The sequence below is a fragment of the Benincasa hispida genome, chromosome 2, assembly GCF_009727055.1.
Source record: "Benincasa hispida cultivar B227 chromosome 2, ASM972705v1, whole genome shotgun sequence".
Taxonomy (NCBI): Eukaryota; Viridiplantae; Streptophyta; class Magnoliopsida; order Cucurbitales; family Cucurbitaceae; genus Benincasa; species Benincasa hispida.
Genome location: NC_052350.1, coordinates 44,439,223 through 44,455,346, shown reverse-complemented (window position 1 = coordinate 44,455,346; position 16,124 = coordinate 44,439,223). Strand labels below are relative to the sequence as shown.

The following is a 16,124-nucleotide window of genomic DNA, read 5'->3' as shown; positions in this document are numbered from 1 at the left end:
AAACTATAACGTTTGCATAAGTATGAGGATTCAAGTTTTATTATTTATGGAACACTTCCTTGTCACAACCCTCTCTTTCCACTATTACCTTCCGGGAAGGCCCACCACCCTCCCAGCTAGCAACAAATTTTCCACCTCAGCCAATAAAACTAATATTCCATTTGCTAGTTCCAATACAGAAGGATATCTATCTAGCCCTACCAAAGATCCAGATTTTACCAAACATCCTCTTGATATGACTATCTTTGGAGACGAATCAGATGAATCCAATCAACTGCCATTATACTCTCTTCCTCCCCTCCCAATGGACTTAAGTTCTAGCCACACCATCCCTTCGCCAATAGATGACAACCAAATTGTTGCTTTGCTATTGACTCACCACATTCATTCCCCCATTCTTTTACACAACCACGGATCATGGCCTCACCTTCCTTACCTTTCAGCCTTCGAGATTCAACTTCCTTATTGACTGAACATGGCCTTTGTGTTGCAATTTCAACCAACCTCCGTCCCTCTAAAACCAAGAAATCGCAAACTACTGTTGGCAAAAAGCCAAAGCTTCAGAGAGAATTACAAGGATTATACACATCGATCCACTATGACAAATCAGCCACCTTGGCTGTTCAAGAGGGTGCATCGAATCACCAATGAAGTTCCTTACTTGGAACATAAGGGGCCTCAATTCTTGGAGGAGGAGTACCTTGGTTTTTCAGCACAACTATGGCATTGTTCTCCTGTGTGAAACACAATTTTTTTAAAAAAACATAAACAATCCTTTCATTAATGTAATGAAAAGAGTCTAGTGCTCAAGGTACAATGATATATAAGAGCTAGTTACAACTTAAAGAATAGAGATCAGTAGGCACACCCGGCTATCTCAACTAGGTTGACACACCCATAGCGCCCTCATCACATCCCAATAGAAAGAAGTGCATCAAAGAGAAATACAACTAAAACCATAACAAAAGTCTAAAACAGAAAATATAATTAAGGTGAAACAATAAAAGCATTCCAATTTAAGTAAATATCCTGGATGGAGTAGTTCTCGCAGGCCTTGGAGAGGGAACACCATGTAGAAGCTAAGAGTTGAATAGTTCCATAACGGCCTGACCAATCTGTCGTTTTGTCATGAAAAACCCTTTGATTTCGTTCAAACCATATTTTGGAAATTAATGTCTTTATAGCAGTAGACCATAGCATTTGAGCTTTGAAAGATAATCGAGGTCCCATCAAGAGTTGAAGCATATTATCCTGTACTGTGTTGCTGAAAATCCAATGGAGATTAAAGGATGAAAGTAGTTTTTGCCAGCAGCTACTAGAGAAGGAACAATCAAATAATAGGTGGTGTAAATCCTCACTGTTTGCTAAACAAGGACAAATAGTTGGGGAAAGATGGTTTGACTGTGGTTAAGCAATTGAGAGAACCAAACAATAATATTAATCCTTTTTGGACTTTTTGATTTCCATCGCGCCTGAAATAATTTTTTGTCAAGGTGACATGTGGAATTCAAGTGCCTTGAAAAAAATTTGACAGAGTACTTACCCGAGGCATCCAAAGACCAGCTTCTAAAATCAGGGAAATATGATGGAGATTTACCCAATAGGCTTTTCGATCAATTACGTGAAACACAATTGTCAACAGGGGATTCCTTTTCGATCAATTCAATATGGAGCTCTTCTTGCATTAGACATCTTGGCTCCATTGTTGGTGGGTCATCCTTTTGGTGGTACAAAAAGACGATTTGGTTGGCTCTGACACGTGCTTTCTTTTCGAGTTTACGGGGCAAAAGGATTAGAAGCCTTTTTTTCGTGATTCTTTCTCTTTTCTTTGTTTTATGGAGTTCGTTTTGTCTACTAATATTCATGGTGTAAATCAAACACACTTTCTCTCATGTTACCTTATCTTTTCTAGTCATAAATTGGTACTCTCCTTTGTGATCACCTTTAGGTGTTTGGGGTTCTCCCCTAATTTCATTCATCAGTGAAATGTTTCTATTACAAGAAAAAAAAAAAAAAAAAAAAAAAAAAACTACTCTAAACCACCTTACACCAAAGAGAAATTTCTACATTGTAATATCTCCATCCCCATTTAATAAGTAGTGCCACATATCTTGCACCACCAAAATCGAGACCACCATCCAGAATAGAATTGGAGACTAACTTCCATCCACATTAACTTTGTTCCCTTCCCAAAAGAAATTTTTCATAATTCGCTCAAAGAAGGAAATAACCTTAGAAGCCATTAGAAAAGGAGACATAAAATCTCTTCCATCTATCAAACTTCTTTAGGATCCTATTCATAGCCGGCTGCCAAAAAGAGACCTTTTTTTTTATACCCTCCAAGTGGAAGATCAGGGTATGAAAAAGGTAGATGCTCAACCATGAAATGCGGATGAGCTGCGATGGATAACTACTTATCTGGATGAACTCCACATAAAGCTGATTTCTCCCAATTTACCCTTTGCCCGGAACACCATTCACACACCTCAATCGTTCTGATAACAGTGTCCAACATTCCATCATCACATTGCAAAATAATAAAGTATCATCGACAAATTGTAGGATTGAACATGAATCTTGTCTTTTCCCAGAATGAAACCCTCAGGCATCTCTTTAAGCTTCACTTACTAAGAGAAATAGAAAATGAGAAAGAGAGTCTCCTTGCCTAATTCCCCCAAAAGCAACAATTCCGCACCATGGTCTGCCATTAAATAAAGATTGAATATTTAGAGTTTCGAACAGAACCCACTGTCCATGTAAACTATTAGGAATTGAAACCTTTCTAAACTAGATTTTCTCAAGGAAGTTCCAATCCACTTGATCAAATGCTTTTTCCAGTCAAACTTTAGAAACCAACCTTTTTTTTTTTTTTAACGACAATCCTCCACGAGTTCATTTACTACCATAATAGGATCCAAGATTTGCCTCCCACCAGTGAAAGTACTCTGAGAAGGTGAAATAATGCTTGACATGACCCAACTTGAACCATTCTGCAAGAACCTTAGCAATAATCTTGTAAATTGAGATAGTGAGGCTAATTGGTCGAAAATCTTTAACAAACATCTTTTTTTTAATCAAACAAATAACATTTTCCTTAATATAAGCATTTAATCGTCCATTGCCTTTTAAGAGCCTAAATGAAACAAATCCCAAACTTTGAGAAAGAATTCCATAGTAAAGCTATCTGGAGTGGGAGCTTTATTCTTGCCAAGGGCTTCCATAGCTTTTCTAATTTCATTAGAAGAAAACATTCTTGCGAGCATAGCATTTTGAGCTTCAGTAACTTGAGACCATCGAACATTCATAGAACTAATCAAAACCCCAGAAATTACAAATATAAACAGGAGAAAACCCCCAAACATTTCCACTTCAATATCACGAAAAGAATTGATAGAAACCCCTTGATTAGTTATTAACTCTGTGATCAAATTCTTTCTTTTCTTTGCTGAGCTCCATCAACGCGACTTTAATCATAGCTCTAATGTCCATCTCTAAATTAGAAAAACCAGTAGTTTCAGCTTAGTATCAAAGAAATTCAATTCAGCCAGAAGAATTTTTTCTTTTCTTAATTTGAATGCCATGATTTAATAGCAGCTTTTATTTTCCTAAGCTTAGCATCCATGATAAAACCCACCCATCCTTGAACACTAACTTCAGCAAAGGCTCGTTCAACAGCAGAACAACAACAATCTTGGTTCAATAACCAGCTATTACAAAAGCGAGAAGGTGAAGGACCCCACTGAACAACCCCAACTAAAAACCAGTATTAAATCAAGAGCCTTTAAGTACCATTCTTCCAATTTCGTCATTGTTGTTAATGATCCTTCTCACAACCACGAGGCATCTGTGCTTCCAAGACGCCTTTTAACATTCCATTTTTGTTCCTCGATTCAACAAGTCCATAAAGTATACAAGAAGTCAAGAATCCATTTATTGAAACTTATTCTCTGTTTTATTCTCGGTAAAAAGGTGTTGACTCTTCGTTTCCCACCATCTTTAAGAACACTACTTCAATTCAAATACAATATAAGAATCACGTTCAAGTGTCCTGGTTCCCCTCACTTAAGCACACACTGAATCGACATACTAAATTAATTGAGCCCCCATTGAAGTTCCTTTTGTTGGTTTGGAGACAATTTTTCAAAGGAGGTTTCCGTCCATACAAAAGACCCCTTTGTCCCTCAATCTTCTTCTCTTCCATGTGCAGATGAATCTGACGTGGACGTCAGCATGAGTAACATGGAGTTAGATTTGCAGCCTATGTGTAATGTTTTAGATGAAGCTCTTGAATTATCTTATACAGAAGCTTGTGGGTTAATCTTTAAGGACTCTGGACAGGAGTCGTCTTCTCCTAAATTAGATCTTCCTAATTCTAATTCGAATGCTCCTACATCAACTTCAAGTAAAACCAAACAAATTTTTATACCTCTTTCGAGAAACTCCTTCCATGTTATCAGAAGAGGCACAGATGGTCTGCTATTCGTGGTGATTACTTTTTTTATAAGAAACAACAACAGAATATATTAAAAAAAAAAAAATACAGCCGTGGTTTAGAAGATGCTAACAAAATGCTTTTGTTGAAGAAATTTCTACAACAGTAGCTTTCAAAGTCATTGGAACGTTTGGCAACCTTTTGCAGCTTTAATGACTGTTGGTGGAGGTTGAGAATTTCTGGCCAAATTTGCATGGGTTGCCATTGGTGGGAGGTGAGGTTTTAATTGGTGAGTTTCATTCTGTGCCATGGGTGAAAGTAGTCTCAGTTGGTGTTTTGCATGAAGAGCAATTGGTGGAAGCTGAACCAATGAATGTGAATTCGTTGGTAAAGGCAGAGAATTTTTTTTCTAGGAACGGAAACGAACTTTTCATTGATATGATAAAAAGAGACTATTGCTCAAGATACAAAGTTCAAAATGCAAGATACAAAATGAACATATAAATCTCGAGATCTGGGGATCAATAGGTACAACTGGAAATCTCAATTAGATTGACATCCCCATAGCACCTCCATCATATCCGTTTACAAGATGGAACTATTAAAGCAATAAACAAGAGACAAACTAGCTTGATTACAATGGTAAAGGCAGAGAAGTTAATAGGTGCTTTGCATGACGAATTCGTCACCAAGCTTTAGCACTGACGAAGGAAAAATAAACTAGAAACTAGATATCAAGTACCCAATAAACATAATATACAATTAGCCAACAACTGATACATCAATTAGTTAAGATAGAAAACAACCTTCAATAGAACGACCTCATAGAAAGATAGTGGCTTGAACCTCCGACCAGAGCCAAATTACAAGAAGCAGAACCAATTGCTAACAATTAAAAGTACACTAAACCATCCATCAATGTTCAGTGATGAGAATATAGCACTTACTGGTTCAGTTTCTTCAGGAATACGAAGGCGCGATTGTTCGTTGGCAAGTAGGTGCACTACATGTTCGCGCTGATTAGACACATTGTCTTTCTAAAAGCCATCAAATTTCAACGTTAGATAAATTAAATTAACTATTAAAAGAAATAACCAAGCCATGCAATTTCAAAGTTAAACATATTAAATTAAACATCCAACAGAAACAACAATGGTTACCAATAAAAACCAATAGACTACATGAGGGTAAATAAACATAACTCCATTCCAATAGCAAAGGTGTAAAAGTAACAAGATTCAGAACCATAGAATTGTCAGAGAGGCAGAAGTTTGGCCCTCCAACTTGAGTTGAGTTGGTTAAAAAAAACCTAGTGTTTGGCTCACCAACTTCAAAACTCAGTGTTAAATAACTCAACACCACCAACTTCAACAGTATTGACTACTGAAGTCGGCACATTTATCTACAAACTTCATTTTCATCTCTTTCTCTCTCACCCTCCCTCCAATATTTCCAATGATCACCCGCCAGCCTCCAGCAACAACCATCGTTGGTGATTACTGTCGCCTCACTCCGACAACAATCATTGTAGATAACGTGCTTTGTCAACCACCTCGACTGGCTAACTCCCACGACGAATACCTTCAGTGAATACCACCTCCAGTGATCAATTTCGATGACCACCTCTAATGCCAAACTCCAGCAGCCACTTTGACGATCACTGTTGACAACCATCTCCAGCAACAACTAACGTCAGCCACTACCGTTGCCTCCCTCTAACAACAATCATCACCAATAACATGCTCCAACGACTAACTTAAGCACCAACTACCTTCAACAAAGGCCACATTTGACGCCAAACTCCTGTAACTATCGTTGCCTCACATTGGCAACAATCATCGCCAACAACATGCTCCAACGACCACCACCAACAATCACCTCCAACACAAAGCACATCCGACAATCGATTTCAGTGACCTCTACTGACACCAAACTCCAACAGCCACCTCCGATGTCCAACTTCGACAAACGCCGTCAACAACCAACTTTGACAACCACCACCGTCAGAGACTACCACCTTCTCACTTCAACAATAAAAATCACCAATGATATGCGCCAACATCTAACTCTAGCGGTCAATTTCCACGATCACCACCAACAACCAACTCCATTAATCATCTCCTACAACTAACTCTAATAACCAACTCAGTCAATCAGATACCCCCCTCCCAAAAAAAAAAATCGATTGGTGGAAGTTTTATAAAATACAAATTTGAAAGTATTGTTTTATAGCATTTAATAGTCTTCTTTTGTAGTAATTTGACATCTATAGATACACTTTGAGTATATATATAGCAAACCAAACAAACTTGTTTTTAACGACACTTTTTGAGAAAATGTACCCAAACACATAAGTGTTTATTTTAAACAATTTTTTTCCCTAAAAAAGGGGTTTAAATGAAAATGACCTTTTAAAAAACATTTTTCCCCCAAAAATCCAAATAGGCCATAATGTAAGTTTCTATCATGTAAAAATAAAAACAAATGGTATATTAAAAAAGAAAATCAACATTCCCTATCTTTTTAACCATAAAGATATTCTATATTTCATAAGAAAATTGAGATGCATTTTTTAAAACATGCATTCTCAATTTGACATAATGTTGTCAAAATTTCCTATGGCATGTTTATGAATAGTGACACATATAATACTCCAAACCAACAAACATACATGCATGCTAAACTTACAATTTGACATAAGATGCCATAAAAACCCTACAACCTTTTGATGACCTACTTCTTTTTTCATTTAGGGTGTGCATATACATACATTCTATGTGAAAATATATTGTAATTTTGTTGTTCGTATGAAACGAAGGTATTTTGTTGCCTCAAGTACAATGTAACCAGAAAATTGTAAAATATAAGCAAAGTTTTTAAATTGATATATCACCCTGAGTGTTGAAAATTTGGAAAAATATGTGTGGAATTGAAGTGATTGAGCAAAAGGTTAATATTAGAATCGAAGTTTCATTTCACACCCACAAAAATTTGCACATTGATTGACATTGAAATATATGTATATAAAGTGTAATGATGTGTACATAAAAGAGTTGGAGAAGAAAAGGAAACTCAAATTCTAAACCTGATCTTCTCCTACATTCCTACACTGTTTTTCTACATCTTTCCTTCCCCCAAATCTCCATTGTTCAGGTTCCCCAGTATTTTTGTTATGCTATTGCCTTCTTGAAGAGCCATAGCATCACACAAACAAAAATAGCCAACAAACTTTTTTAGGTTGCAAAAATTTGCACAAAATGCCCCTAACTTAATGACTCAACTCTACACCCCCAACACAGACTTCCTAACTCCCCTTTGTTCCCTCAGTTCCCTCAAAGATAAACAAAAATAGTTAACAGAATGGAAGTCTAGCTTATATAAAATCAACTTTTAAAGGATGGTTGTCTCGTTAATCAGAAAATAAAATTATACAACAGAAAAGTTCCTTGAGGGTTATTATATCTTTGAACCTCAGTCTATTCAAGTGGGCTTTTAAATAAAATGGATCGTCAGATGGACTTTAAGTGGCTAGGCTTAAATTTGGAAAAAGAAAAATAACACAATGCATCCCCTTCACATATCTAGAAGGATATACGTGTATCTAAAAATTAGAAATAAGAAAAATATACATAAAGAAAATTCAAATACTTCAAATCACGTATCAGCCACGTATTTGGACGTATCTAAATCAAATGTATATCTAATACCGATTCTTTGTACAATTAGAAGTAGTTCAATACAATGCAATATAGTTAGTAGACTGGATTGGGTTCTATACAACCACCCAACATAGAAATTCAAACCTGAAATCCAAAAATGAAGTGTAGAAAGTCAAGTATATCAGGACTCCTGGTCTCCGGAATTGAAAATTCTGCAGGCAACTTTGGAAGGCCACTGAAATACTTTAAAGCTGACACTGCTGCTTGCACCTAACCATAAAGTTCAGTTTCAAGGTGAGAAGAAACGGGCAAAACTTTCACAATCCAAATAAGAAAAATGTAATCTTAAAGACCTCAGCCAAGGACCCAATAGCATTTGTCGTAGAAGGAGCATCTAATGGAATAATATTATATGCAATTAGGTCCTCTGTCATTGCTGCATCCGATTCCATGAGTCTTTTCATCTGCAAGAAAATAAATCATATTAATTATATGAAGAGATGCAAAACGCAGAATTTATCTTTTCAAACAAAGGAGACACATAGATCTTCCTCCCTATTTTTCGATGATGCATCTAAAGATGAACAGCCCACATCAAATGCATTTCACTGAGCCAATCTAAAGCATCAACGTTTTAGTTTTTCCTCATTTTTCCAATCATCATCCATTTCTTTTTTTTTTTAACAAGAAAATAAACTTTTCATTGATAAAAGGAAAAAAGACTAATGCTCAAAAGATACCAACTTTAATCATCCAATATTTCGCTCAGTTAGAACAAAATTCATCATACGAGCGGGAGTTTTCAAACAGAGTCTGCCTTTGTGTCCTTTGTTGACTCTAAGTTCCCAATCCGATGCCCACTCAAAATGATAGGAACCGTACTAACTGCAATGACACTATGACATTAATAGTTGAACTCCAAGGAGAACCACCATAGCCATTTAGCCAAATGGGCCTCATCACATCACCTCAAGTTACTAATGCCTAGGTCCTCAGATCAAACAATCTCCACGACTACCCAACTTAGACAGACCCCTCAGCTTCAATGAAACCCTTCCCACAAAAAATCTCCCATGACCTCCAAAGTTCTTGCTAACCACGATAGGGAGCTGAAACATGGAAAGGAATGTTGAGAAAACTTAGATGCCCCATGTCCACTTTAGCTCAACGTAAGCATAGTTTTCTTTTTGGAATAGGCTAGTGAGAAACAACTGCATCTTTAACTAGATATTCAAGTCTTTTGAATCCTTTAAGTTAGATCGGACTTTACATCGCATTTGTGTAAATGTAATCCTCAATTTTGCAAATGGAGTCTAAAAAAATCTTTTGGCCAAATGATTCTATTTGTAATCCTTTTGGCTTCAGGTATCTCCCCCCCTTCTGTAACTTCGTTTACTAATGAAATGATTATTCATTTCTTACTGTTTTCTTCGTTTAAACAAATATTATAAAAAACAAAAACAAAGGTTCAACTTTATATTTACAAAACAATGGTCCTTAAAATACTTACACCAATCATTTTTATATACGTATAATACCAAAAGATAATTGTAAGGCCAACCTCTTCAGGGATTGCATCACTGAGCTGCTCCAGTACCATGGCTAATACTTTCAGGGTTGCAAAGACTTTTTTTCGCTTCAACGTTTTTCGTTCCAACCTTAAAAATTAATTGAAAACAAAATTATTACCCATCCATCATACAAGATAATTAACTACTCAGAAATATATGTAGGTCACAAGTGACACGTGTTAGCCAAGAACCATGTATGCAAAATAAACTAAGAAAAATTTGGGGAGTTGTCTGGATGTATTTTCAAGACTAGTTTTTCATTGCATATCCGTACTTTTTTTATAAAAAGATGTTGGATAAGAAACAGGTAACTTTATATTAAATATCCAACAGAAAACAGCCTAAGGAGTTTAAGAAAAGCAGAAAATGCTTTCAAATATTAACCAGCCTATAAGAGATATGTTGCTCCCCTGCTTTTTTTTTTTCTAGAGTGCAATTGGGAGTAGGGAGATTTGAACCAAAGATCTTACAGTTAGTAACACATTCATATGTCATTTCAGCTATGCTCACTTTTTTCCCTGCTTTTTTTTAATAAAAATAACGACTTTAAGGAAAAATGAAAGAATACACGGGCATACGAAAAACTCTACCCACAAAAAACACCTCCCCTAGAAAGGACTCCAACTATGCAATATAACACCTATAGAATAGTTACCAAAAGATCTTTGAAACCAACGCCCACAAAGAATCATGAAAGCTAACAAGGGACCAAACCTCACTGGGGTCCTTGACACGGAAAGGTTTTCTAAGTTTGAAAATTAGTGTGAAAGTTTTTCTATTGCAACTTTACACGGAAAAGATTCATTGAAAAATAAAGTTAAATAATAAATAATAAAATGAAATAATTCTAAGGTACGAGAAGCAGAAACCGAAAAGGTGCATCAATAACAAGAGGAAACAAAAAAGTTCTAACCAAAGGAATATTTATCTCATTGAACCTCCAAAATAATAAATGTTCAATCCAAACCATTAAAAACCAGGAATACCAACAAGAGTACATAATGCATGGGGGTTAGGGCCTAGATAACTGAATAACACTAGTTGTGTTGCAAAAGTTTTATAGTGATTTGCCTCCAATCATTCCATCACAAGACAGAAACAACATTTAATGTTATCAAATCTAATAAATTTCTTAAATTGCATGACCCATATAAATATACCGTTGAAAACTATTAACTTTTGTAGAATTTTTAAAAAGACACTGCAATAGAATCAATTATCACGGCAGGATTATAATAAAAAAAGAAATTGAATAGAAACTTCTTGTTAATGTTTGAGAAGTTACAATAAAGAATAGAAGTCGAATGTAAAGTAGTGAGACGTGTTCGAGAAAACAAGAGTAGCTAATAAAAGACAGCATGAAGGATGACAAGAGTTTTGTCAATGAACTTACTCTCCAAGATTACCACTGAAAGCACCAGATTCCCTCAATTTCATTTCATCTTCCCGAAGCTTATCTACATTGTTTTTCTCTCGGTATAGTTTGTAGAACTCCTGTAACCGAGTAATGTCCTGGCTTCTATCTATGGTTCCACCCTCCCTCTTGGCTAGCTTTTGCTGAAAAATATCTCTCAAACAATCAAGAATTAGACAAGATTAAAATAAACGATAACATAAGTCAAAATGGCTACCATATAAAAGTCAAAAATGCAAACAGGTAGATGGCTCAAATTCTCAAACAATAAAAAGTGAAAAGCATAAATTTTATGTGAAAAGAAAATGATAAGAGGTTGACAAGATATCTAACCACCATAGATCAACCTACACTCAAAAAATTTTACAACAAAGAACGTACCTTGATGACAGACATCAAACCAGTTTTGAATTGCAAAACACCTCTTCCTTCACTATTAGGATCCAGATTTTGCGCAAGTGAATATGCATGCTCACATACTACAGGCAAACAAAATATAGAATCTTATATGAAAGGAAACAAACGAAGCTTAAAGAGCTTAGGAATGATATAGATGTATAAAAACAATAAAATATTGTATCAAAGGAAAGGAAACATAAGGAGTTCCAAGTGTTTACAAATTGTACATCGAATCTTATTTTGCAATTGTTCCAAAATGATAAATTATAATTGCCAACAGGAATGTTTGCGTTTGAGCTCCATTTCTACCCTCCTATTGTGAAAGGGTACAAAGTAAACTTAAAACCATCTCACTGGCCACTGCTAATGCCGAAGAAGCAAAATACAAATAAGAAAATTTATGGATTCAATTAATATATTTATAAATCACAATAAATAGTAAACCCGGCCTACTATATAAATTATAATAATAAAATATAATTTTATAATTATATTGATTAAATTAATAGAAGTTTTATTTAAGAAATAAATAAAAAACTTACCTATGGAATGAATGAGACAAACAACAAGTTAAGTGGAGAAATCTTACACCCAGTCACCGACCAAGAGGAAATGATGACCAGGTGAAGAAACCTTACACCCCACTCACCGCTTGGCTAAAATATGAAGGAGAAGCCGAAAAGTTCATGGCAAGGCTTTATGTAGGCCTTCTTCCTGGGCTTAATAGATTTGGTTTATTGGTTAACAAGCATATGGGGGAAAATTGCAGCAGAATGGTTGGGTACACACCTTCGCCAATGGCAAAGGTGCCCAAAGGCACATTGAGGCACTGTCGAGCGAGCGCCTGATTGAAGATGCCCATCCAGGCACTTCAAGAGGATACCAGACCCCAGGTCACCTCAACTCTTGCGTTAGGTGTGCAACTGGGGTCGCCTTAATAACACTGGTTTCAAGAGGAGTAGAGAAGGGTCTTATCATGGCCTTTTAGGTCAGGAAGGAGAATCACACCTCCAGTTGACTGATGACACGATTTTCTTCTATTCAAGGAAGGAGGAGTCCTTTATTAATATTAACCAAATTTTGAAATTCTTTGGCTCAACTTTTGAGGTTTTTTTTTAAAGGAAACACAGCTTTTCATTGATAAAATGGAATAAACAAAACGACGCAAATACAACCAAATAAAGCCCATGACTGCACTTATCCAAAAAAGTAAAGAAAAAGTCAAATACAACCCAAAATGGAACAGGAGGGCTCTTGAACAAAAAGCACTAAATCTAAAACTATTAGAACAAACAACCATGTGATGAGGGCAAAAAATAAGAGGCAGACCAACAGAGACAAAGCCAACAAGAAAACCAGCAACCCATAAAACCAAAACCATATTTGAAGACCAACTCAACAAACAAAACCATTGAATTATAAGCAGCTATAAAAACCAAAAGAGTCCAAAGGAACTTGAAGAGGGAAGAATCCATCCATCAACTTTGACAACTCAATAATAAGGCCACTCTCATCAAGCAAGAGAAATATCGACTACTTGCCCATAGAATTTGGTGTAGATGTCTGAAAGCTCCAATAAGTGTTGCTCGAAATTTTCAATCTTCAGTTTGAGGAACTTTATTTAACACAGAAGCTTCTCCTTCTACATTTGCTCCAATTCTTTGTCAAGATGAGCTATCCATACCGATAAGGTTAGACTAGGATCAATATTAGATTCCATAAGAAATTTTGGACATAATACCGATAAGGTTAGACTAGGATCAATATTAGGCGGATGAAGGAAGAACTCCCCGATCGCCACTCTAATATCCCGCTAACCAGCTATCTTAACGTCAAATTCCTGTAAGCAAATCCACTCAGATCTTGCAAGCTGACAGCCCCAGAGCAGGTGATCCAAGTTTTCCTACACCTTTCGAAAGAGAATACAGCAGAAATGACCCATTGACGAGGTCATCTTCTTAGCAAGCCTATCTAACGTGTTCACGCGGCTAAGCAAGACTTGCCAAGTAAAGAACTTAACTTTTTTTGGTATCATAATCCTCCACATCAAGTCAAAGACCGACTCACAAGCAGGAGAGGGATCCAACAAATGTCTAAAAAAAGATTTACAAAAGAAGCCTTCAAGAGGATTAGGCTTCAAATCTGAATATCCCTTTTCCCCTCCCTAAAATTGCACTTCTCCAACAACGAAAGAAGAGAGGCCACCTCCGTCGTATCCCTATTGACAAATGATGACGAAACCCAAAAGAAAAGGACATTGAGCTCCTCGACTAAACCAAAAAGTCAGAGACTGACGATTTTTAAAGGAGGATAAGTGATAAAGATGAGGGAACACAAAACAAAGGGGGCTCTCCCCAACCCAATGATCTTCCTAAAACTACATATCCTGACCATCCCCCATAATGCAATGAACCAAAAGGGAAAAAGTGGGGAGCTCAATCACGATATCTTTCCGAGGATTCCAGTGTGTGTCTTTAACCCCTTCGCCACCCATTCTAAGGGATGAGTACCGTGCTTACTACCTATGATTTCACGCCACAAGGATTCAAGCTCAAGGGCAAAACACCAAAGCACTTAACCAACAGAGCTTTGTTACGAAATCTTAAACACCTTAAAAATTATAGCCCTGATGATTTGAATAATGTAATGATGATGTGGGTCATGTGACATTCTCGCTTGTGATGTTTAACGAACTTAAAGATCTTAAAATGATGTTTTGAAAATTATAACTCTAATTCATTCGTCTTCAATGATTAAACTAGACAGACTTTTGTTCAAGGTCTTATGACTTGTTGAATCCATGTTTCCCAATATTCATGAAAAAATATTTTTTAAAAAAAACAAACAAACAAATGTTTAAAAAGTAATATAAATAAATATTTAGAACTAAAGGATAGCATACATATTCTCGCGATATTGGGATCTTCATCTTGGATTTCATCTGCAGCTCTCAAGATTTCATCAATATCCCTATTGTTTGCAAGTGATGATGGTACATTCCCAGCAATGCCACTTTCAGGCCGTCCATAAGCATCAATGCCAATTCTATCCCTTCTTAAGGCAGCTCGAACTAAGCGCTCCCACAACTCCTCAACTCGTGTCATTCTCTATTGAAATAAGAGAGAACTTTTAAAACAAAAGGTAATAATAATTTACCATATGAAAACACCTTATTGAATCAAATAAAAGATAAAGTAAACAAATACCAAATCAAAACAAATTATGAAAAAAGGCAAAGATTGCAGTTAAGAATTTGATCACACTTCATCTATGCAGAGTATAACAAACTGAAGCAAGAAACCAAAAACCAATTATTGCCAAATTGTCGTCAAAGCAAGCCCCAGTGCTTAAATATTTAATCATGTCCTGGTAAGTTCAATATTGCTACATCGTAACAAATATAATACAGGGTTATCCACCGGATAAATTCACTCTAGCCACCAAGCTCAAGTACGAACTTTGTACTGGGGGAATATGGCATTGGTTCAAGTGCCCCAGTAGAAATATTCCAAGGTATCACTATAGTTTTTTCTCGAATAAAAAAAAAAACAGCATGCATTTAAGTTAGCCACACTCCAAACATCTCCCAATATCACAGCCCCTCCAAATTTTTTCGCTCTCTCTCTAACCACGATGCTAAATTGTAATGAACAGCGTCACTAGCCGAAGAAGATGCTTTCTGTTAAAGCAGGTGAACAAGAACCTTCTCCCTCGTATTTCATAAATCTGCTTGAAGACTAACACTAGAAGTCTTGAGAAATCTACCCAAAGCTTGCATCGAAGTAAAACATGATCCACTATCTTCCACAATGTAGTTTCTAAGTACACAATAGTAAAGATGCTACTTTATCGCACTTTCTCAACTCAATATGGTGTCCCGTACACTAACAAAACACTAGAAGATTACCATCAAACCTCAACCAAAAAGATCCAATAATTACAGAAACTTCCATCCATCCAATAACTAAAAGCCATGCCATACTGATGCCAATCGGCTAAAGCCCAACTTACCAGCATTTAAAAACTAGAAATAACAAAAATCCAAAAAAATGGCGGGTAAACATCACTGCATTTCCTCAATTTTTCAACCTCTACATATCATTCTCAGAAAACCATACATGAGCCCGCAGAAACAAAAACATACATAAGAAGAAAACGCGAAAACAAAAATGATTCAACATACGTGATTCTGATTAGATGGTGCAGAACCCTACAGAGAGAGATAGGAGAAGGAGAAAAAGTCGAAATGGAATCGAGCTCGTAGATTCAGAAATGGGAGTGGGAAAAGGCGGAAGGCGTAAGGAAAAAAATGAAACGACGGAATGTGGTGGGAAGTGGAAAAATGAATCACCGGTTATGACCGGGTGATGGGTTTTGGTCTTTGATTGATGCGGACGCGGAGACGAAAAAGAAAAATCTTAGGGCCACGTCCACCGGAATTTGCAGGTAAATTTCCTGTGTCTCTTTCTCCTTTTTGTCCCCTTTTTTTAAATTCCCCCCACCCCATTAAGCAACCATGTGTCCGGTTTCTTAGGGTGTAGCTAGAATTTTATTTACTTTTTCTTGTTGGGATATTAGTTGATTCTAACCATGTACAGGGGCGTTTTCTTTTCAAATTTGACTGTTATTGTCCACTTAACAGTCGAAGT

General features: G+C 36.3%; 1 protein-coding gene across 2 annotated transcripts in view; it reads right to left on the bottom strand.

Moving 5' to 3' along the window:
- The window catches only part of LOC120070710 (callose synthase 9-like), a 90,840-nt gene extending 74,960 nt beyond the window's left edge, over positions 1 to 15,880 (bottom strand). The window contains exons 1-8 of one of the 2 annotated variants that reach the window (XM_039022559.1): positions 15,659 to 15,880; positions 14,378 to 14,582; positions 11,458 to 11,555; positions 11,056 to 11,219; positions 9,653 to 9,749; positions 8,445 to 8,555; positions 8,236 to 8,361; positions 5,380 to 5,469 (exon numbers count right to left, since the gene is read on the bottom strand). In XM_039022559.1, the coding sequence (XP_038878487.1) occupies positions 5,380 to 5,469; positions 8,236 to 8,361; positions 8,445 to 8,555; positions 9,653 to 9,749; positions 11,056 to 11,219; positions 11,458 to 11,555; positions 14,378 to 14,579 (888 nt within the window). In that variant the 5' untranslated portion in view covers positions 14,580 to 14,582; positions 15,659 to 15,880. Of the gene's footprint in view, positions 1 to 5,379; positions 5,470 to 8,235; positions 8,362 to 8,444; positions 8,556 to 9,652; positions 9,750 to 11,055; positions 11,220 to 11,457; positions 11,556 to 14,377; positions 14,583 to 15,658 lie in introns of those variants that run through there. The other variant, XM_039022558.1, reaches the window with a different exon arrangement.
- Positions 15,881 to 16,124: the final 244 nt, after the last annotated feature.